Source organism: Piliocolobus tephrosceles, chromosome 4 (assembly GCF_002776525.5).
Source record: "Piliocolobus tephrosceles isolate RC106 chromosome 4, ASM277652v3, whole genome shotgun sequence".
In the NCBI taxonomy this organism is placed as follows: domain Eukaryota; kingdom Metazoa; phylum Chordata; class Mammalia; order Primates; family Cercopithecidae; genus Piliocolobus; species Piliocolobus tephrosceles.
In genome coordinates, this window is record NC_045437.1 from 53,405,628 (window position 1) to 53,429,247 (window position 23,620).

At 39.1% G+C, this 23,620-nt stretch overlaps 1 protein-coding gene across 2 annotated transcripts in view; it reads left to right on the plus strand.

Annotated features, from left to right (window-relative positions):
* SGTB (small glutamine rich tetratricopeptide repeat containing beta) overlaps window positions 1-22,237 on the plus strand; it is a 60,633-nt gene extending 38,396 nt beyond the window's left edge. Inside the window, exons 6-11 of one of the 2 annotated variants that reach the window (XM_026455343.1) lie at window positions 1,741-1,845; window positions 7,684-7,822; window positions 7,916-7,978; window positions 16,473-16,510; window positions 16,757-16,840; window positions 18,379-22,237. In XM_026455343.1, the coding sequence (XP_026311128.1) occupies window positions 1,741-1,845; window positions 7,684-7,822; window positions 7,916-7,978; window positions 16,473-16,510; window positions 16,757-16,840; window positions 18,379-18,490 (541 nt within the window). In that variant the 3' untranslated portion in view covers window positions 18,491-22,237. The remainder of the gene's footprint in view (window positions 1-1,740; window positions 1,846-7,683; window positions 7,823-7,915; window positions 7,979-16,472; window positions 16,511-16,756; window positions 16,841-18,378) is intronic. The other variant, XM_026455347.1, reaches the window with a different exon arrangement.
* The last annotated feature ends 1,383 nt before the right edge of the window (window positions 22,238-23,620 follow it).

Genomic DNA, 23,620 nt, shown 5'->3' on the forward strand with positions numbered 1-23,620 from the left:
ATGTGCTTAATTAGAACTAAACTCCTATTTCTTCTCCTTTTCTTCCCGCTAAACGTGCTTAAGTTTTAGTGAAATTTTAGTAGGTTTATATTCCCAGGTTCAACTTCCAGAATTGGCAGTATTTTTTTTTAGCTTCTTCTATCCAGGATTGGTTTTACATAACACATTCTGTTCGTGGATACCTAGCAAATAATTGATTTATTACTATGTACAGCTAGTATTTGTAGAGTATAATAATAAGCTGGATGTGATATAAAAGTAGTATTAGATAACCCTAATCTATAGTTTGATTGACAGGAGGAGATTAGAGCATACTTGAGGAATATTGAGGATCAGCAAGGATTCTCACTGATACTTGGAGATAGGTGGTGTTCTAATCAGCTTTATTGTTTTCATGTGTGCTTATTCGAGTCCAGCTAGGTGCTTGAAAGATGTGACCTTTGACTAATTTCAAGGAAGAGATATGGTTTACTGGATGGTTAAGCAAAAAGATTGTTTTTAAGGACAATTAAAGCAACTAACATGGGGCCGGGTGCGGTGACTAATGCCTGTAATCCCAGCTCTTAGGGAGGCAGAGGTGGGAGGATAGCTTGAGCCCAGGAGTTTGAGACCTGCCTGGGCAGGATAACAAGACCCTGTTCTCCACAAAAAGGAAAAAAACAAAACAAAACAAAAAAACAAATATGGGTAAAGAGAGAAGAATAGAGGTAGCAAAAACAAGAGTAGAGCTTCTGAGATTGCAATGGGAGAGGAACATGAGGTCAGAGACCTTGGGTTAGCGTGAGACTTTTGTCTGTAGACTGAAGAACATGAAGGAGCCTAAGTTCATTTCTGGACTTGCAAGCAAAATTTTCAGGAAGTGCTTCTTTACCTTAATTAATAGAAAGGGTACCAGGTCTTGGAGTTACAGTGGTAGAGGTAGAGGTGCTGTGCAGCATAGCATTCTCCTTTGTAGTTGTGAGAAATCGAAGAAGTGGTCACCACACCTTGGCCCTCCTTGGTCCAAAAAACTTCTATTTCTTGGTTGCTGGCACCCCACTTTGACTTCTGAGCATCCATCTTAGAGCTTCTCTTCTCCTTTCCTGTTTCTCCTCTGAGCTGTTTCTTCCTGTTTGGAAACGTTATTGAGGAGAGGTCACAATTGTAGGGATTTTGATCTAGGCAAGTGTTCTTTTTCCAAAGTTGGCTCTTCAACCTTTTGATGAGGGACAAGATCATGAGAACTTCTAGGAGACTGAAAGAAATAAAATCTAGTTGGCCTTAGAAATGAATGAATGAGAGAAAGTGCCAGGGGACTGGGATATCACTTTTACTTGTACTTTAACCGTACTGTTAAAGTCATAATAGCACAACCCTCTGTGTAGCCATTCACAGCAATCACTCACTCTTTGTGCCTCCATAGTAGCCCAGATGTCCTAGCTTTTTCACTTTTATGTTTGCACAAACTAGAAAGGGTATAAATAGGTAGACCAGTTGTATGACTTGCATATTTGTCCTTTCTATAGCAAAGCAAACAGTGAAAGGCAGCCTGCATACTTTTTTCTGCACAGAAGTTTCTGAGCTTTTTTTTTGTTTTGTTTTCATTTTATTACATAATTATCTTAGACAGTTTGACTTAGAAATTTAGTGGGAATGATCTACAAATTGGAACAAGAAAAAGGTAGTGTTATTAGTACTTGAAAAATCTAAATTAGTGCCTTGAAAACTGCCTTTAATAAAATTCTCTTTTCTTTCTCTTAGGGCTGCTGCTCAAAGCAAATTAGGTCACTATACAGATGCGATAAAGGATTGTGAAAAAGCAATAGCAATTGATTCAAAGTACAGTAAGGCCTATGGGAGAATGGGGTAAGTTCTGGGAGAATGTTCCAAGTAGTACCATGTAGCATCAGGTATGCTGTCCTTAATGGCTTGGTTTTGAATTTCCTGCTTAATATTGTACCCTCTGAACTAATAAGAAGATAAATAAAACATAAGGGAGGAAATGACTACAATTTCTGTGACTTGGAAGTGAGATGATTGATGACTAATTTGATTGTTGGAGAAAATTATATAATCGTACTTAGTCGACTAATTTCATGTCCATGACCACAAATCTCAGAAGAGCACTCAATATTGCAGACAATTCTATTCTATTTCCTTCTATAGTCACCTTTCCACTCTCTGATGTGACTCTTTCATACCTCTTCCTTCAAATTTCCACTACTCCCTCTATGATGACTCTCAACTGACACAATTGTCTTACACTTAATTGAGAAGAAAATGATTTGAAGAAAAACAACTCATTTTCCTCCTTGCAAATCCATCAGTCTACCTACATTTGTATCTACACAGAATGCCTTTTTTTCTTGTTAAAATGGAAGCATTCTGACTGAGTGTGGTGACTCACGCCTGTAATCCCAGCACTTTGGAAGGCCAAGGCGGGCAGATCACCTGAGGTCGGGAGTTCAAGACCAGCCTGGCCAACATGGCGAAACCCCATCTCTACTAAAAATGCAAAAATTAGCCAGGCATGGTGGTGAGCACCTGCAGTACCAGCTACTTGGGAGGCTAAGGCAGGAGAATCGCTTGAACCTGGGAGGCAGAGGTTGCAGTGAGCTGAGATAGAGCCACTGCATTCCAGTCTGGGTGACAGATTGAGACTCTGTCTCAAAAAAAAAAAAAAGGCGCATTCTTACTTAAGACCATTGCCTCCACTCTTGCTTTAAGATGTCATCCCCTTGTACCTTCTCCACAACTTTGCAACTATTACAACCCCCTTCATTTTCTGCAATATTAGTTCTTCCATCTGTAATAGATGATAATGCATGGCATGTGATAAGTTCGTAAAAAATCATTCACTGAGCCAGGTGCGGTGGCTCACACCTGTAATCCCAGCACTTTGGGAGGCCACGGTGGGAGAAATGCTTGAGCCCCATCTCTATAAAATACAAACATTATCCAGGAGTGGTGGTGTACACCTGTAGTCCCAGCTACTTGGGAGGCTGAGGTGGGAGGATTGCTTGAGTCTGGGAAGTCTGGGCTACAGTGAGCTGTGATCATGTCACTGCATTCCAGCCTGGGTGACAGAGTGAGACCTTGTCTCAAAAAAAAAAAAAATTCATTAGTTGGACCCATCTCTTTGCCCAGTGTTCCCCTCCAGCCACCATCCCACTTCTCAGTTCCTCGTTCTATGACCCTGATGGTTATCTGTACTTGCTGTTTTATCTTTGTCATCTCTTATTCCCTCTTCAGCTCACTCCAGTAGGGCTTCTGTTCTATGTCACTATGGTGGTTAATTTTATTGGTCAACTTCATTGGGCAAAGATGTCCAGATAGCTGGTAAAACATTATTTCTGGGTGTGTCTGTGAGTGTGTTTCCAGAAGAGATTAGCATTTTTTTCTTTTTTTTTTTTTGAAATGGAGTCTCACTCTGTCACCCAGGCTGGAGTGCAGTGGTGCAGTCCTGGCTCACTGCAACCTCCACCTCCTGGATTCAAGCGGTTCTCCTGCCTTCCGAGTAGCTGGGACTACAGGTGTGAGCCACCATGCCCAGCCAATTTTTGTATGAGATTAGCATTTGAATCAGTAGACTGAGTAAAGAAGATCACCTACACCAACATGGGTAAGCATCAACCATTCCTTCGAGACCCCAAATAGAACAAAAAAATAGAGGAAGGGCAAATTTGCTGTCTCTGCTTGAGCTGGAGCATCCATCTTCTCCTGCTCTTGGACCTCAGCATTCCTCATTCTCAAGCCGTTGGACTTGGACCCAACTTACACCGTCAGTTGTCCTGGTTCTGAAGTCTTTGGATTTGGACTGGAATTGCATCATTAATTCTACTGGGTCTGCAGCTTGCAGACAGCAGATGGTAGGACTTCTCAACCTCCATAATTGTGTGAGCCAGTCCATCACAAGAAATCTCTTCATATTTCTACGTGTGTGTGTATATATATATATACACACATATACTATTGGTTCCCTTTCTCTTGAGAACCCTGAGTAATACAATCAGTCTACTGAGATAACTCTATTCAAGGTTACCAGTTGTCTTTATTTTGCCTAGGCCAGTGTTCAGCTCTTGTATCCTCACCATACACCGTCTTTTAGTATTTGGTGCAGTTAACTTATTCATTTATTTTTTATAAGCCAACTTATTCATTTATTTATTGATTCATTTATTTAGAGATGGAGTTTCACTCTTGTTGTCCAGGGTGGAGTGCAGTGGAGCAATCTTGGCTCACTGCAACCTCCTCCTCTTGGGTTCAAGTGATTCTTCTGCCTCAGCCTCCTGAATATCTGGGATTATAGGCGCCCACCACCACAGCTGGCTAGTTTTTGAATTTTTAGTAGAGATGGGGTTTCACCATGTTGGCCAGGATGGTCACGAACTCCTGACCTCAGGTGATCCACCCACCTCTGCCTCCCAAAGTGCTGGGATTATAGGCGTGAGCCACCATGCCCGGCCGCTATTAACTTATTGTCAAAATAGATTACTCTCTAGGATCCTGATGTCACACTTGCCCTGTTTCCCCTTCCACATTACTGGATGCTCTTTTCCAGTCTCCCTTGCTTGTTCTTCCTCTCTGCCATCTCTAAACAATGCTGTATTTTAGGGTTGCATCCTCTGCTGCTGCTGTTTCTCTGTCTATTCTCTCTGCTCAGCTTATCCTGCTCCATGCTTTTAAAATTCATATACAGTTGATACTCATTATTTGCAGATTCTGTATTTATGAATTTGCCTACTTGCTAATTGATTTGTAATCTCCAAATCAATATTTACACTGCTTCTGTGGTCATTCATGGCATGCAAAATTAGTGAAAATGTGTCTTCTGATATTCCCAATCTCAGCTGAGAGTGAATAAGGTGCTGCTCTACCTTTTTGTTTCAGCTCTCATGCTGAAATAGTCTATTTAGTGCTACTTTTTTTTGTGTGTGTGTGCCTTTTATTTGTGATTTAGCTGTTTACAGTGGCCCCCAAGTATAAGCTGAAGTGTTATCTAGTGTTCCTAAGTCCAAGAGGATTGTAATGTGCCTTATGGAGAAAATACATTTATGAGACAAGCTTCATTCAGGCATGAGTTAGTGCCATTGGCTATGAGTTCAATGCTAATGAATAAAAAATATACATTAAATAAAGTTTCTTTAATCAGAAACACACATAAAAACAAGATTATATATTGATCAGTTGATGAAAATATGACTATTTACATATTTGCAGGAACCTAACTCTGTGTTTTCCCTAGGAACAATTGTTCAGTATTTGCTAATTCATTGTTTGTGGTGACTTTATAGAACAGGACTACTGTGAATAAGAATCAACTATATATATTATTGAATCTAAGTTATATTGTTTGAACTCCATACTCATATATTCAACTACTTTTCAACTCTCTGATTGGATGCTTAATAGGTATTTTAAACTTAACATGTCCCAGACAGAACTCATGTTCCCTTCCAAAATCTTTCCAATTGCAATACATTGTACAATTATTTATCTCTCCCATGCACAGGTCAAAAGCCTGAGTCATCCTTCATTGTTATTACACCTGACATAAGTACTGATACTCTATCAGCAAGTCCTGTCAATTCTAGTTTCCATATATATCTTGAATCCAAGTGTTGATCGCTATCTCACATATAGCCCTAGTCCAAACTACATCTCTTACCTAAGCTACTGCAATAGCTTCCTAACTGATCTCTCTGCCTCCTTTCTACCCTTCTGCCCATGTAGATCCTCTACATAGAAGCCAGAGTGAGCTTTCAAAAGCACAAATTATATCACATGACTCCATTGCAACCAGAATAAAGTTCAAACTCCAAGCAATGGACCTGTATCATCTGGCACCCAACTGTTCTCTGACATCATTTCTCCGTGCTTTGTTTTCTGTGTTCCCTCCTCATCAGCCCTTGTCCTGTACCTTAAGAATACCAAGCTTGCATCTTTCTCAGGACCTTTCTGTTTACTGCTGTTTCCACTATAATGCTCCTCCCATATTTTCATGACTACTTTCTTTACATCCCTCAGATCTTTCCAATGTGGCTACTTGTTGAGCAGCTCTCCTATTCATTCTCTTCAATATTGCCCTTTTTATTTGCATGCTTGTTGCCTGGTTGCCTGTCTTCCACAGGTAGAATGAAATTTTCTTAAAGTCAGGAAACTTTATCTTTTTTTTTTTTTGAGATGGAGTTTCGCTCTTGTTTTCCAGGCTGGAGTGCGATGGCGCAATCTTGGCTCAGTGCAACATCCACCTCCTGGGTTCAAGCAATTCTGCTGTCTCAGTCTCCCAAGAAGCTAGGATTACAGGCATGTGCCACCATGCCTGGCTAATTTTTTGTATTTAGTAGAGACAGGGTTTCACCATGTTTGTCAGGCCTGTCTCAAACTCCTGACCTCAAGTGATCCACCTGCCTCAGCTTCCCAAAGTGCTGGGATTATAGGCATGAGCCGCTATGCCTGGGCTAGGAACTTTATCTTTTTCATTGTGGAATCCTTGGTATCTTTAGACACTTCTTTTTTTCTTTTTGAGACAGAGTCTCAGTCTGTCACCCAGGTTGGAGTGCAATGGCTCTATCTTGGCCCACTGCAACCTCTACCTCCTGGGTTCAAGCAATTCTTTGGCCTCAGCCTCCCTAGTAGCTGGGATTACAGGCATCTGCCACCATGCCTGGCTAATTTTTGTAGTTTTAGTAGAGACAGGGTTTCACCATATTGGCCAGGCTGGTCTCAAACTCCTGACCTTAAGTGATCCACCCACCTTGGCTTCCCAAAGTGCTGCTGGGATTGGAGACATGGGCCACTGCGCATAGCCAGGATCCTCTGTATCTTTAGATATTATTTTAATAATATTCTTATACATCATAGAGTTTCAATAAATAGTTACTGACTTGACTCTTGATTAACTAGGGACTCTGATAAAGTATCATACATGGTTGACTGGTAGAAAATGAATTAGGTTCTGATAAAGAGAAAAAGAGAAAAGAAAATAGTAATTTGTTTGAAACAAACCTAAAACAAACAGAAACCCCTAATACCATCTCACTATATATACAGTTATTGTTTAGTTCTATAATAATTTTTCAGTAAGTGAATTATAACTAGGTAAATATGAACATTAAAATTTAAAAGCTCTTTGACTTGTGCCTGGTATAATTTGTCATTTGAGTTGTAAAGGATGCTAATTTTACCTACCTCTTTTGATCAGGAATAGTTATCTGATAACTACAGACTGTTTTCCTAATGGCAAATTGATATGTATTGTTACTCTGTTAGGAAGAAGAAAGCATGTGGGCTATTTTGAAGCACAAATACAGTTTAGAATCCTTAAAAATGGTGTTAGCATCATGGATTTTTGTAACCACAGGATTGTCAGCTCACATCTTTTGGAACTTTAGGCATTTCTAAAGCAAATTATTTTACATATTAGGCTTAAAAAATGGTAGAATAAGTAAGAGAATCTCTAGCATTAAATTCATGATCTATAGGACAACCAGGTTGTCAGCAAGCAGAATGGCGAGAGTTCAAATGCACAGAATCTTAAGTTGGAGGGAATTTTACTCCTGTGAGCCATAGTACAGTGAATAAATTAAGTATAATCTGGATTAGAACCGAATACCAAGACAGACAGACGTTTGACGATGTTTGTGATGTCCTGATGTTCTTTAATCAAGTATCTCTTATTCTTGTACTCTGTATTCCCTTCAGGCTGGCCCTCACTGCCATGAATAAATTTGAAGAAGCAGTTACAAGTTATCAAAAGGCATTAGATCTTGACCCTGAAAATGATTCCTATAAGTCAAATCTGAAAATAGCAGAACAGAAGTTAAGAGAGGTATCCAGTCCTGTAAGTTGTTAATGCCAAATGAGTGAAGTATTTTCTGTCAGTCACAAGTTATTGTAATTGTTGGACTGATTCTCAGATATAATTGTTTTACAGACAGGAACTGGACTGAGCTTTGACATGGCTAGCTTGATAAATAATCCAGCCTTCATTAGTATGGTGAGTATACTTTCTTTTCTGCCTCTACTGGCTTTGTTTTCCTTAGAGCTATGTAGCTATGCAGTTTTTTTTTAGAAACAAGTAAGTGAGATTTTGTGGTGGTAGTTGTAGTGGAGTGTTGATATAAGGCTATAGCAGGGTTTTTTCTTTTTAATTTCCAAATTTTATTTCAAAGTGCAGGGGTACTTGTGTGGGATGTGCAAGTTTGTTACATAGGTAAAATGTGTGCCGTGGTAGTTTGCTGCACAGATCCTTCCATTACCCAGGTATTAAGCCCAGCATCCATTAGCTATTCTTCCTGAGCCTTTCTCTCCTCCCATCCCCTGCCCTCCAACAGGCCCAGTGTGTGTTGTTCCCCTACCTGTGTCATTGTGTTCTCATCATTTGGCTCCCACTTATAAGTGAGAACATGTGTTATTTGGTTTTCTTTTCCTGTGTTACTTTGTTAAGTAAAATGGTAAAATGGCCTCCAGCTCCATCCATGCCCCTGCGAGGCACATGATCTTGTTTCTTGTTATTGCTACATAGTATTCCATGGTGTATATGTACTGCATTGTCTTTATCCAGTCTGGGTTGATTCCATGTCTTTGCTATTGTGAATAGTGCTGCAGTGAACATACGTATGCATGTGTATTTACAGTAGAATGATTTCTATTCCCTTGGGTGTATACCCAGTAATGGGATTGCTGGGTCGAATGGTATTTCTGCTTCTAGGTCTTTGAGGAATCACCACACTGTCTTCCACAATGGTTGAACTAATTTACATTTCCACCAACAGTATTAAAGCATTCCTTTTTCTCCAACAACTTCACCAGCATCTGTTTTTTTGTTGTTGTTGTTCTTGTTGTTTGTTTGTTTTTGAGACGGAGTTTCACTCTCGTCACCCAGTCTGGAGTACAATGGTGGGATCTCGGCTCACTGCAGCCTCCACCTCCTGGGTTCAAGCAAATCTCCTGCCTCAGCCTCCTGAGTAGCTGGGATTATAGGTACCCACAACCACACCTGGCTAATTCTTGTATTTTCAGTAGAGATGGAGTTTCACCATGTTGACCAGGCTAGTCAAAATGACCAGGCTAGTCAAACTCCTGACCTCCGGTGATCTGCCCACCTCAGCCTCCCGAAGTGCTGGGATTACAGGCATGAGCCACCACACCTGGCCTATTTTTGAGTTTTTAATAATAGTTGTTCAGACTTATGTGGGATGGTATCTCATTGTCGTTTTGATTTGCATTTCTCTAATGATCAATGATGTTGAGCTGTTTTTTCATGTTTATTGGCCACATATATGTCTTCTTTTGAGAAATGTCTGTTCATTTCCTTTGCCCACTTTATAATGGGGTTGTTTGTTTTTTTTCTTGTAAATTTGTTTAAGTTCTTTATAGATACAGTATATTAGACATTTGTCAGATAGATTGCAAAAATATTCTCCCATTCTGTAGATTGTCTGTTTACTCTGTTGATTGTTTCTTTTGGTGTGGAAAAGAAACTCTTTAGTTTAATTAGATCCCATTTGTCAATTTTTTCTTTTGTTGCAATTGCTTTTGGCGTCTTTGTCATGAAATCTTTGCCAGTGCCTATGTCCTGAATGATATTGCTTAGGTTTATAGAGTTTTTATAAGTTTTGGGTTGTACATTTAAGTCTTGAATCCATCTTGAGTTGATTTTTGTATATATATAGTATAGCAAAGGGGTCCAGTTTCAATTTTCTCCATTTGGCTAGCCAGTTCTCTCGGCACCACTTATTAAATAGGGAATCCTTTCCCCATTGCCTTTGCCAGGTTTGTCAAAGATCAGATGGTTGTGGATGTGCAGTCTTATTTTTGGGTTCTCTGTTCTGTTCCACTGGTCTTATGTGTCTGTTCTTGTACTAGTACCACGCTGTTTTGGTTATTGTAGCCCTATAATATAGTTTGAAATTGGGTAGCATGATGCCTCAGCTTTGTTCTTTTCACTTAGGATTGCCTTGGCTCTTTGGGCTCTTTTTTGCTTCCATATGAATTTTTTTTTTTTTTTTTTTTTTTTTTGAGGCGGAGTCTTGCTCTGTCGCCCGGACTGGAGTGCAGTGGCCGGATCTCAGCTCACTGCAAGCTCCGCCTCCCGGGTTTACGCCATTCTCCTGCCTCAGCCTCCCAAGTAGCTGAGACTACAGGTGGCCGCCACCTCGCCCAGCTAGTTTTTGTATTTTTAGTGGAGACGTGGTTTCACCGTGTTAGCCAGGATGGTCTCAATCTCCTGACCTCGTGATCCGCCCGTCTCGGCCTCCCAAAGTGCTGGGATTACAGGCTTGAGCCACCGTGCCTGGCCCCATATGAATTTTAAAATAGTTTTTTCTAATTCTGTGAAGAATGTCAAGGGTAGTTTAATGGGAATAGCATTGAGTCTGTAAATTGCTTTGGGCAATACGGCCATTTTCATGATATTGATTCTTCTTATCCATGAGCATGGAATGTTTTTCCACTTGTTCCTGTCCTCTCTTATTTCCTTGAGTAGTAGTTTGTAGTTCTCCTTGAAGAGTTCCTTCACTTCGCCTGTTAGCTGTATTCCTAGGTATTTTATTCTTTTTGTGGCAATTGTGAATGGGAGTTCATTTGTGATTTGACCTTTGACTTGCCTGTTGGTATGTAGGAATGCTAGTGATTTTTGCACATTAATTTTGTATCCTGAGACTGTGCTGAAGTTGCTTATCAGCTTAAGAAACTTCTCCACTGAGACAATAGGGTTTTCTAGATAAAGGATCATGTCATCTGCATATAGGGATAATTTGACTTCCTCTCTTCCTATTTGAATACCCTTTATTTCTTTATCATGCTTGATTTCCCTGCCCAAAACTTCCAATACTATTAATATGTTGAATAGGAATGGTGAGAGAGGATATTCTTGTCTTGTGCTGGTTTCCAAGGGGAATACTTTCAGCTTTTGCTCATTCAGTATGATATTGGCTGTGGGTTTGTCATATATGGCTTTTATTATTTTGAGGTGTGTTCCTTCGATATCTAGTTTATGGAGAGTTTTTTACATGAAAGGATGTTGAATTTTATTGAAGGCCTTTTCTGCGTCTATTGAGATAATCGTGGGGTTTTTGTCTTTAGTTCTGTTTATGAGATGAATCACATTTATTGATTTGCATATGTAGAAACAGCCTTGCATCTTGGGGATGAAGCCTCCTTGATTGTGGTGGATAAGCTTTTTGATATGCTGCTTGGATTTGTTTTGCCAGTATTTTGCTGGGGATTTTTGTATCAATGTTCATCAAGGATACTGGCCTGAAGTTTTCTTTTTTGTTGTTGTATCTCTGCCAGGTTTTGGTATCAGGATGTTGGCCTCATAGAATGAGTTAGGGAGGAGAGCCTCCTTTTCAATTTTTTAGAATAGTTTCTGTAGGAATGGTACCAGCTCTTTTTTCTGCCTCTGGTAGAATTTAGCTGTGAATTCATCTGGTTGTGGACTTTTTTTTTTTTTTTTGGTTGGTAGGCTATTTATTAGTGCCTCAATTTCAGAACTCATTATTGGTTTGTTCAGGGATTCAGTTTCTTCCTGGTTCAGTCTTGGGAGGGTGTATGTGTCCAGGAATTTATGAAGTTCTTCTAGAAATTGATTAGTAAAATTTCTAGTTTATGTGCATAGAACTGTTTATAGTATTCTTTGATGGTTGTTTGTATTTCTGTGGGGTCAGTGGTAATATCCCCCTTATCATTTTTTATTGTGTTTGTTTGAATCTTCTCTCTTTTCTTTTCATTAGTATAGCTAGCTATAGTTTATTAATTTTTTCAAAAAACTAGCTTCTGAATTCATTGATTTTTTTTTTTGGAAGGGTTTTTTGTGTCTCTCTCTCCTTCAGTTCAGCTCTGATCTTGGTTATTTCTTGTCTTCTGCTAGCTTTGGGGTTTGTTTGTTCTTGTTTCTCTAGTTCTTTGAGTTGTGATGTTAAGTTGTCAACTGGAGATCTTTCTAGCTTTTTGATTTGGGCATTTAGTGCTATAAATTTCTTTCTTAACATTGTTTTAGCTGTGTCTGAGATTCTGGTATGTTGTTTCTTTGTTCTCATTAGTTTCAAAGAACTTCTTGATTTCTGCCTTAATTTCGTTATTTACCCAAAAGTCATTCAGGAGCAGGTTGTTCAATTTCCATGTAGTTGTGTGGTTTTGAGTGAATTGAGTGCTGTGTTCTGATAAGAAGAATGTGTATTCTGTTGTTTTTAGGTGGAGAGTTCTGTAGATATCAGGTCCACTTGATCCAGAGCTGAGTTCAGGTTTGAATATCTTTGTTAGTTTTCTGTCTTGATGATCTAATATTGTCAGCAGAGTGTTAAAGTCTCCCACTATTATTGTGTGGGCGTCTAGTCTCTTTGAGGCTCTCGAAGTACTTGCTTTGTGAATCTGGGTGCTCCTGTATTGGAGCATATATATTTAAGATAGTTAGCTCTTCTTGTTGAATTGAACCCTTTACCATTATGTAATGCCGTTCTTTGTCTTTTTTTTTTTTCTTGAGACAGAGTTTTGCTTTGTTACCCAGACTGGAGTACAGTGGCACGATCTCAGCTCACTATAACCTCTGCTTCCTTCTTTGTCTTTTTTGATCTTCTTTGATTTAAAGTCTGTTTTGTCGGAAACTAGGATTGCAACCACTGCTTTTTTCTGTTTTCCATTTGCTTGGTAAATTTTCCTTCATCCCTGTATTTTGAACCTATGTGTGTCTTTGTATGTATAGTGGGTCTCTTGAATACAGCTCACTGATGGATATTGTTTTTTTATCTAGCTTGCCATTCTATGTCTTTTAATTGGGGCATTTAGCCCATTTACATTTAAGGTTAGTATTGTTATGTGTAAATTTGATCCTATCATCATGATGCTAGCTGGTTATTTTGCAAACTTACGTGGTTGCTTCACAGTGTCCCTAGTCTGTGTACTTCAGTGTGCTTTTGTAGTGGCTGGTAACAGTTTTTGCTTTCCATATTTAGTGCTTCCTTTAGGAACTCTTGTAAGGCAGGTCTGTTAGTAACGAGTTCCCTCAGCATTTACTTGTCTGAAAAGGATCTTATTTCTCCTTTGGGTATGAAGCTTAGTTTGACCAGATATGAAATTTTGGGTTGGAAATTCTTTTAAGAACGTTGAATATTGGCCCCCAATCTCTTCTGGCTTGTAGGGTTTCTGCTGAGACATCTGCTGTTAGTCTGATGGGCTTCCTTTGTAGGTGGCCTGGCCTTTCTCTCTGGCTGAATGGCAGGGTTCTTAACGTGTCCATGTACCTCCTGTGGGAAAGCCATGGATGGACTTCAGGAAGCTCATGGATTTTCCCAAAATTGTACATAAAAATCTATGTACATGTGTATATGTGCATTTTTCCAGGAAAGCATCTTATTTTTCGTGAGATTGGTACAGGAATCTGCCAATATATGAAATGTTAAAAACTACTCTCTTACATAAAAGTGGTCCTAGGAAGATATCTAACATCTGCAGTTTGAGTATTTGGCCATTGTGGTTCCCTAGGCTTGCCCCTCAGCATTGTCTGCCTTGTTTTTTATCCTTAGAGTTTGATATATATATCTATATATATATCATATGTATGTCCTCTATTCTTACAAACCAACAAAATAATGTCTGGGCCTTTTTGAGAACATACATGCTCTGGTTCAGTATGTGGTAACTTTCATTTAGTAGGTTTAGGATGTTCCCAGGGCATATCAAGCTCCTGGGGTGACTGTATACTTTGGATGAGAATTATTCTATCACATGATATGCCCTTGGAAGGCAGGAATCAGTTTTTATTCATCTTCTGTTTCCTTAAAAAATGTGTCTTGCATCCATTAAATCTTCTGTTGAACTGAAATGCACAGATGACTCATTCCCAATGAGATAAGTCTTTTTAGCAATTGGTAGTTTTTATTTTTCCCTCATCAAATTTCAGCCTTCTTACCACGCTAGCAAATACATGTTTTGTAGATCTTGTGACTTCATTTTTTTTTTTGAAGCATAGTTACCCATTCCAGGACTCAGGTTATGGTATTGTAACAGGATGTAAAAAATGGAATTCTTCTAGTTTCAGGTTTGGCTTAGGCTCCAAGCTGCTATGTACCAAAATAAGGTGTGAGACCACCATGTAGGCGTTGCAAAAGATGGGGATAAAAAACTTGTTTTGTGACTCGTAAAAAAGGCAAGGTTGATGGAAATTAAAACAAGATTTTTGGAGAGAGCTATTAGAGTTCTAGGGCTCCCTAGATGAAGGAATTAGGGAGGCTTGCTCTCATCTCAAGCCCTCCCTGAGAAAGGGCGTTTCTGGTATGGAGACTTTCTACCCGATGGTTCAGCTGGAAAGCCAGTGGCAGAATTAGCTGTGTGGTTTGAGCAGTTACTGTACTGATGAGAGTGGAGCAGAGGTGTTTCCTGTGGACCAAGGTGAGCACACACAGTTGTGAGAGAGGGTGTCTGAATATGTCCAAGAGGCTTTCCTGGAAGTGTGATAGGTTCCCAAGACAGAGAATCTCTGGAGGACTGCCAAGAACCTGAGACTGAAGGGAAAGTCATAGCATTCATCCAGAGGGTAAATTACCCTTTTCAAAGAAGAGATAAGAAATCTCCAAGGGCCTAGGGAAAGCAGAAGTATCTGAAGAACACTAGAAAGTACCCCATAGGAGAACCACGTAGTTTTTGAATACCTTGCAAACTCAAAGAGCACCGATGCAAAACTAGTAAGATAATACCAGTCATCAAATAAGAACTTTGCTGCTCCTTTCACCTTTCTCTCCATTTAACCCTCACCCTGGAGGGCCACAACTCTTAATCAGCAAGCTGGGGGAAGAAGACTGGAAGCACTACAGGATAAAGAAGGACTATAGGCCTTGGTGTGGTGGCTCACACCTGTAATCCCAGCACTTTGGGAGGCTGAGATGGGCGGATCACTTGAGGTCAGGAGTTCCAGACCAGCCTGGTCAACCTGGCGAAACCCCGTCTCTACTGAAAATAGAAAAATTAGCTGGGCATGGTGGTGCATGCCTGTAATCCCAGCTACTTGGGAGGCTGAGGCAGGAGAATCACTTGACTCCGGGAGGCAGAGGTTGCAGTGAGCTGAGGTCATGCCATTGTACTCCAGCCTGGGTGACAGAGTGAAACTCCATCTCCAAAAAAAAAAGCACTGTAGGAGAGCAGTCCCCAACCTTTTTGTAACAGGGACTGGTTTCATGGAAGACACTTTTTCCATGACCATACTGGGGGTAGGGGGTAGGGGCAGGACGGGGAGAATCGTTAGATTCTCTTGAGGAGCACTCAACCTAGATCCCTCACGTGCACAGTTCACAATAGGGTTCTTGCTCCTATGAGAATCTGATACTGCAGCTGATCTGACAGGAGGTGGAGCTCAGGCAGTAATGCTTGCTTGCCCACCGCTAACTTGCTGCTGTGCAGCCTGGTTCCTAACAGTCTGTGGCCTAGGGGTTGGGGACCCCTACTATAGGAAACAGAGCAGTCAATGGTCCCTCTTTTCTACAACTGGTCAATCTGTAGCAGGCCCATGCTAGGAAGGGAGAAGTTTTACCTATAAATGAAGCTTTATGTATTTCCTTGTTACACTGAGACATTAATTGCTGAACTGGAGGTCATTTTATAGAACTTAAAGTGACAGGAGGACTGCTTACTGAAAAGTGACCGGAAAAGCCATAGATCTGTTCTAAATTTCTTCTAGATCCTAGATTCTGGGAGAAGGGGAAGAACTATTGTTGCAGAACTAGTTTAAAGGGATTGCAAAACCAGCGTTTCATGGTTATAGCTCATCCATCCTGCTTTTCCTGTGTAATGCCTTTAGCACTTACGGGTTGGCTCAGAGGCACCCATCCTGACTGGGACTTGAGGAAAGTTTTGAATTACTTACGAACCAGTCAGTGATCTTTCTGGTAATAGAAGCAAGTGGTGGCTTTTCCCAACACCTCATAGAGAGTCTGTGAATAAAATCTATTGTCTACAAAGATTTAGACTAAATTCAAATTTTACATGAATATTATTGACATTACCAATTTGAAGGGAAAAGAAATGTGATGCTTTCAAAATAGAATGTTTTAAAAGTGTGTGCGCACATAAATATAATTCCCTGTGCCACCGTAAGCATGGGAAGCATTGAAACTGCTGGGCCCCATGGAGCAAAGTCACATCTCTTAAGAGCTCGTTTGGAATGGACCTTTTCAAGTGTAGGAGATCTCTTTCCTGTAAGTTCCTATTTTTCCTTTTGGCTTAATTGGTCTGATCAGCAGTAGGAGGTAAACTGCTGTCAACATCCTCAGTTTACAGTGTTGTTTGTAATCTCTTTATCCTCACTGTGTCTTCTTAATGCCACTTTTTCTAGTACTTTCTCTCTTTTTACATTCCCACTTACTTTGCATAGCACACTGAAACTCTACAAAATGTTAGTGCATGCATGGTTTACCTTTCGTTCTTCAAAAAAAAAATCTATGTTAAAGATCCCTACGTATTAACTGCCTTTAATGGGAGGTGCTATTTTTCAATTTCAGGCAGCAAGTTTAATGCAGAACCCTCAAGTTCAACAGCTGTAAGTATATAGAAAGAGCTTATTACACTTCTCCCACCTTCTACTTGCCAGGCTCCTAATTTGAGCACATTAGCTCAAAAATGATGAAACTGTTCTGAATGACAGTCAGTTGGAGCTTAAAGCCACACACATTTGGCCTAGCTACTGGTATAACATGGGTATATTTTATTAAGTTTTCCTCGTCCAGTTGTCCTATTTGTTAAGAATATATACCAATCCCAGTGATGTATTTCGTGTGTACTCTAGAATGTCAGGAATGATGACAAATGCCATTGGGGGACCTGCTGCTGGAGTTGGGGGCCTAACTGACCTGTCAAGCCTCATCCAAGCGTAAGTATTATTTAAAACAGAAATAGTGAAGATGTATTTTATGTTTTACAGCTTATCTCTATGGTGAGGGGTCAGGGCTTTCTTTTTATCTTTTACCATTAGTAACTTTGGCCTCCTTAATGTTACTAAATCTGAAAGAAGTTCATGAATTAGAACCACTTTTTAGACTGCAGGGCAGGAATCCATACCTAGATAGTTGGCCAGTCCTGTCTGTTGAGAAAAAGAATCATGTTTATTATGCTTTTTTTTTCCCCGTTCATTATGCTTTACTTTTTGGGACTTTCAAGTACCAGCAGAATCTTTGCTTCTTTTTCTTTTTTGGTACCATCTCAATAAGGCAGGTGAGGGACAGATATTACAAAAGTAGATAATTTATATCCCTACCCAAATGGCTAGAGAAACTGAGGTACAGGTTACTGACTTGCTAAGGAACCGATAGCACAGTCAGTCTTTTTCATTTGTAGCCTAATCTTAATTTTACTTGATTGTGTTGTCAGTGTGAAATTAGGGTCATTGGTTTTTAAGTGGGGGTATCAATACTATATCTTTGCTTACAGAAGGTCCCAAGGATTGGTGCCCTGGTACTTTGAGGGTATGGAGACAAACGGTAAAAATCATATGTCCAAATAAATTGTGATCTCATATATATATAAAGCTGCTAGTCCCCCATTTTTTCCCAATGAAGATCCAAGTTTTTCAGCAGACTTCAAACTACCCAGGGACGCAGATGAAGGTCAAATATCCTCTTAAAATATATATCAATTTAGGTACACATACATAGTTTAAAATCACATGTTACATACTTTAATGTTCAGGCAATTCAGGAAACTTTTATTCAAACTTTTTCAGTGCCTGTCAGCACTTAGAGGAACTACTTGCATCTTCTCGTTACTTGAGCATATTGCCTCCACTTGTATCAGATTGGTGAAGATAACTTTACTTTTTGAATCTGTGTCTGATACTCTCGCTGGACACTTTATATGAAGCCACAGTACCATTTGTTGTTTGTCAGCACAACCGTGTATCCACTTAGAATGTTACGTTTTTAGAATGACCTTTAAATGGCGTATAATAATATCTAACACTGGCAACAGAGGGTCATACACTACAATTTGTGTTAAACTTCTTAGTGTTTTTAAAATTACTTGTTAGGTGACCTCCAAAAGCATCCCAAACTGGGTGTTATATGAGACTATTAAGACTTGCGTATAAAAGCATTATATTTTAGCACATACAATAAAAACATACACTTCTTAGCCCTTTGCTTCTTTGTCATTAGCACTAGAGAAGTAGATTTCACCCAATTGAGGTACTTATTTTTTTAGCATGGGTGTTTTGTTTCTTATAAAGAACACTGCATTGTAATATGCGATATGGAGGCACTGGTAAACTTGTAGATACTAAAGACGTGGCTCTAAAACTTATTTTTATAGAAAAAAGCCCCCTTTAGGTAGCTCCCACATTTTCTGCAGTTCTTTTTGCATGGGTAAATGTGACTGGCAATTCCCTATTCAAACCACATTGCCTCTTTACTACAGGGGACAGCAGTTTGCTCAGCAGATACAGCAACAAAATCCTGAACTTATAGAGCAACTGAGAAATCACATCCGGAGCAGATCATTCAGCAGCAGCGCTGAAGAGCATTCCTGATTTGACCCCGGGCTCAAGCCCAAGATACAAATGGTTTATGGCTATGAATGAAGTATTTGTTGTAGATAGCCCCCTCCCTCGTTCAAAAAACCAAACAACATATCTGATGTGTGAAAATAATGGAGGAAAACCTCTTGTGTATATTCTTAAAGAATAAATCCGTTTAGACAATAGGTTTATCACAGACAAACTCAAAACATAACATGACTCCTTCGGAAGTGATCACTAGCCTTGTTGAGTGCCAATATAGCACTGGGATAAGGTTCCATTTTCAAACTTCTATCATATTTGTATATTAGACTTAATAGCAAAGTATATTTATTGAACTCTAGTAGGACTATTTGTTGGTAAGCTCTTTAGCTCCAATTTCCTTTAAGCAATTTTTTGAGAGGGGAAATGACCCAAAGGAAAGGTTTCCTATGCTGGTTGAGAAGAAGTGTACTTGCCACTGAGCAGTATGTCAGGAAAGAAGGAATATTATCTACGTTTAGCTTTGATAAGTGCTATCAGTAATGAATAATTTAACATGGGAACTAATATGATCTTTAATGTTGTTTGTTCTGGTGAACAGAGAAACTTAAGAGCTGTTAGAAAGTAGCACTTGATGCAAGGGATGTTTTGAAAAGAAAAAACTGGTAATGTGAATGTACAGAAAGTAAAGGGTAGGATGCTCAGGTTTTCTGCATCTTAACTAATCTTGTCTGCAGTTTGGTATTGATAACATAAGCATGGCCACTTACGCTAAACACACAATAAGATACATTTAGAAATCTTTAATGTACTGGTTAGGTCAGTGATAAAACTGTATGACTTAATTATCACGATTTCCCCAGTGGTAACCTTACCTTGGAAACTATCAAATATAAACATATTTTAACTAAGCCAGTGACCTGGTCCTAAGTTAAGGATGTTCTAAATGGTATTTAATTGTGTGCCCATAAACACTGATTTTTTTAAAAAAGAAAACTTAGTAATTATTTGATGGATAACAAAAAGCATCTATCACTAACATTGCTTGTTCATGTAAGCTTCTGTGATAATTTGGCTTGGCATGCCAGTCTTACAATTAACATAATTTAAATTTGATGCAATTTAAATATAACAGGAGACTTTAAATATTTTGTTATAAATGAGATGCCATATTAGTTAGTGGAGAAAAGGGGCATTAGGCATAAATAGCATGGGTCTAATTACATTGATGATGAGAGTTTAATTCCAACTAGAGTATATTTTTTATTAATCATGAAATTGGTGCTGACATGTAATGACTTCACAAGTTTTACAAGGGAAAACTGAAAAAGGAAGTAATATAAATTTTGTGGGGTTTTTTTGAGATGGAGCCTTACTCTTTTGCCAGGCTTGAGTGCAGTGTTGCGATCTCAGCTCACTGCAACCTCCACCTCCTGGATTCAAGCGATTCTTGAGCCTCAACCTCCCAAGTAGCTGGGATTATAGGTGCCCACTGCCATGCCCAGCTAATTTTTTCTTTTTTTTTTTTGAGATGGAGTCTCACTGTGTCGCCAGGCTGGAGTGCAGTGGCACAATCTCGACTCACTGCAACCTCTGCCTCCCAGGTTCAAGTGATTCTCCTGCCTCAACCTCCCAAGTAGCTGGGATTACAGGGACACGCCACCACGCCCAGCTAATTTTTGTATTTTTAGTAGAGACAGGGTTTCAGTATGTTGGCCAGGATGGTCTCTATCTCTAGACCTTGTGATCCGCCTGCCTTGGCTTCCCCAATGTTGGGATTACGGGCTTGAGCCACCGTGCCTGGCCGCTAATTTTTGTTTTTAATGGAGACAGGATTTCACTATATTGGCCAGGCTGGTCTCAAACTCCTGACCTCAAGTGATCTGCCCATTTTGGCCCCTCAAAGTGCTGGGATTAGAGGTGTGAGCCATTGTGCCTGGCCAGGAAGCAATATAAAATTAAATTAGTAATAATGCAGATGATTAGGCCTTACAGAACCCTTATCAAAAGACTAAATTGGCCGGGCGCAGTAGCTCATGCCTGTAATGGCAGCACTTTGGGAGGCTGAGGCGGGGGAGGGGGGGATCACCTGAGGTCAGGAGTTCGAGACCAGCCTGGCCAACATGGTGAAACCCCACCTCTACTGAAAATACAAAAATTAGCCTGGCTTGGTGGCAGGCGCCTATAGTCCCAGCTACGCGGGAGGCCGAAGCATGAGCATCACTTGAACCTGAGAGGCGGAGGTTGCAGTGAGCCGAGATTGCGCCATTGCACTCCAGCCTGGGTGACAGAGTAAGACTCCATCTCAAAAAAAAAAAAAAAAAAAAAAAAGAGAGACTAATTATTTTGTATCTTGAGGTTTAAAAACCAACTTTTCTCTTTCTCCTTTGTGACGTCAGAATAGTAGTTCTATAACTTCATTCTAAGAATCACCTGGAGAATTCATTAAAGATGCAGATTCAGGGCCACGTGTTCAATTCTGTTATAGTAGGTCCTGTAATAAGGCCTAGGAATGGCCATTTTAAACCGTACACTAGGTGGTTTTGATACAGATCCAGGGACTCTAACTTAGAGGAACACTAGGTTAGAGGTTTCTCAATTACACCTGCAAACACCTAAGCACCTGGCTAAAGCTACAATGAAGATCTGTATGAAGATATATAGTTCTGCAGAATTTAAAAAAAGCAGAATTCAAGTCTTCAGCCCTTAGAAGTTAAATTCGTATTCCATCTAAGCCAACTTTGTTTTTCACTGTTAGAATAATCTCCTAGTATTCCAGTATTACACAGAACGAAGTAGTACTACTAATCACATAGAAGTCATTACTGTGATATAAAAAGCAAAATAGATTCTTAATTAAAAATTAGTCACTCATATTCAGTGTTGAATAAGAAGTCAAAGTTTCTAGCATAACTATCTTGAGTGCATTTAAAATGCTTTTAGAGCAGTAAGATAAGCTTCTAGCTCACTGCTTAGAAAAACAGAAGATACAAATTCACAGTGTCAGAAATGAAAGGGGGGATATACTACAGACACTATAGATATTAAAAGGCTAACTAGAAAACACCATGACCAACTCAAGGATTGTATATTTAACAACTTAGATGAAACAGATTCCCTATAGGATACGAACTAGAAATCTCACTGAAGAAACAGAAAACCTAAACAGACCCGTATTTATTAAGGAAATTGAGTTTGTGGTTAAGTTAAAAACCTTCCAGGAAAGAAAACTACAGGCCCAGATAACTTCAATGATGAATTTTACCAAACACTTAAAGGAGAAATAATAGCAATTCTAAACAATCTCTTCCGGGAAACAGAAGAGGAGAAAATGCTTCCCAACTCATTTTATTTGCCCAGTATTACCCAAAGATACTATAAGAAAAAAACTTTAGAACAATGTCTTCATGTGCTAACATCTGTAAATTAGCCATTCTTTTTATATGAAATAATGGGAATTGGTATATTTCTTCCATTTCATTTTTCTATTTGTTTCTTTGCTAATATACCACTTGTAACAAATTCAATACAGATGCTATCTGTCCACTTACCTACATTTCCATTCTATTCAAGCCATTTTTGCTCTTCAAGTACCTTGATCACTTTGGAATCACAGCATTGCAAGCTGTTTCAAAAAAATTTTGCGTGGTTGGATTGTGCTAGCTACTTTTCAATTTATAAAAACTGCCCCATATATTTTCTTGCTTGTCTGGGAAATATAGTTGCTATCTAACTAGAAAAGTAAGAGGACATTATTAAACTAACTCTTTAAGCATCCTACTAAATGTTTGACTTCCATTTCTTGTAGTAGCTGTAGCTATTATGATACTATGTAAAACAGAATAGGTTCTATATATGCAAATGACATTTTCATTTAATGTACCAAATTGTGTATCTAACTTTTATAATATAGGTTAAACAGATCCTTTCTAAGATGGCATTATCTAATCTTTACTTAAAACTATGAAAAATATGTGTCCACATTATTGTTTATAACAGAAGAGACTATAATTAAAGTACAGAGCAGATTCCAAGTGACCATGATATTACTTTTAAGATTTAAAACAGAATGAAACAGAAGATTCAGTCATAAGAAGATGGTTGAAAAACAATTCAAGTATCCAGTGCAGTGGCTATAAATATTATTTCATCATTTAATCAATCTTAATCATTTTGAAACAAAGACAGATTTCAATTTTACACTGCTTGCACTTTATTTTGTACGGACATTTCATTAATTATTACTCAATTTTGAGGTGCAAACCTTCTGAATATAGCTTTCATTTTGGACCAAACAATTTGTTATGGCAATAAATAATGATGCATTGAAAAACCAATTTTTGTATTTGATTTAATGCACTCTTACATTTAAGAAATCATATATACATTCTTGAATTTCAACTTACCAAAATAGAATAGCTTTTATTTAACAGCCTAAGCTTTTGTTTTCCTGACAAAATACTTAAACTTTTTGTTACATTAATGCTGCAAAGTTGTTTATCACCTCAACTTTCTCACTGCTTTGCTCATAACTAAGTGTGATTACATGGAGAAAGTTTTATAACAGTAACACATGATTTAGAGTTTAAAATCATATCAGAAGATAGAAATTATTTAAATATACCATATAAAAATAAGTGGCTTAATCAATGAGAAAAAAACCCAGCAATTTTTGGCTTATAATAAGTATTATTCTTAGTTAATAGTTAATGAAAAAAATCAACAACCTAAAAAGTAAAACCAATTCTGATCTGTTCAGTAGCTGAAAGACATGTATGTTTGTAGGTATAATATACAAATACAGACACAAACCATTACAGTAATTTTGAAAACAATTAGAAAGCTTATATTGTGTTAACAAATATCAGGTTATAAGAGGACTATCCCCCCCCCCCCCTTTTTTTTTTTTTTGAGACGGAGTCTCGCTCTGTCGCGCAGGCTGGAGTGCAGTGACCGGATCTCAGCTCACTGCAAGCTCTGCCTCCCGGGTTCCCGCCATTCTCCTGCCTCAGCCTCCCGAGTAGCTGGGACTACAGGTGCCGCCACCACGCCCGGCTAATTTTTTGTATTTTTAGTAGAGATGGGGTTTCACCGTGTTAGCCAGGATGGTCTCGATCTCCTGACCTCGTGATCCACCCGTCTCGGCCTCCCAAAGTGCTG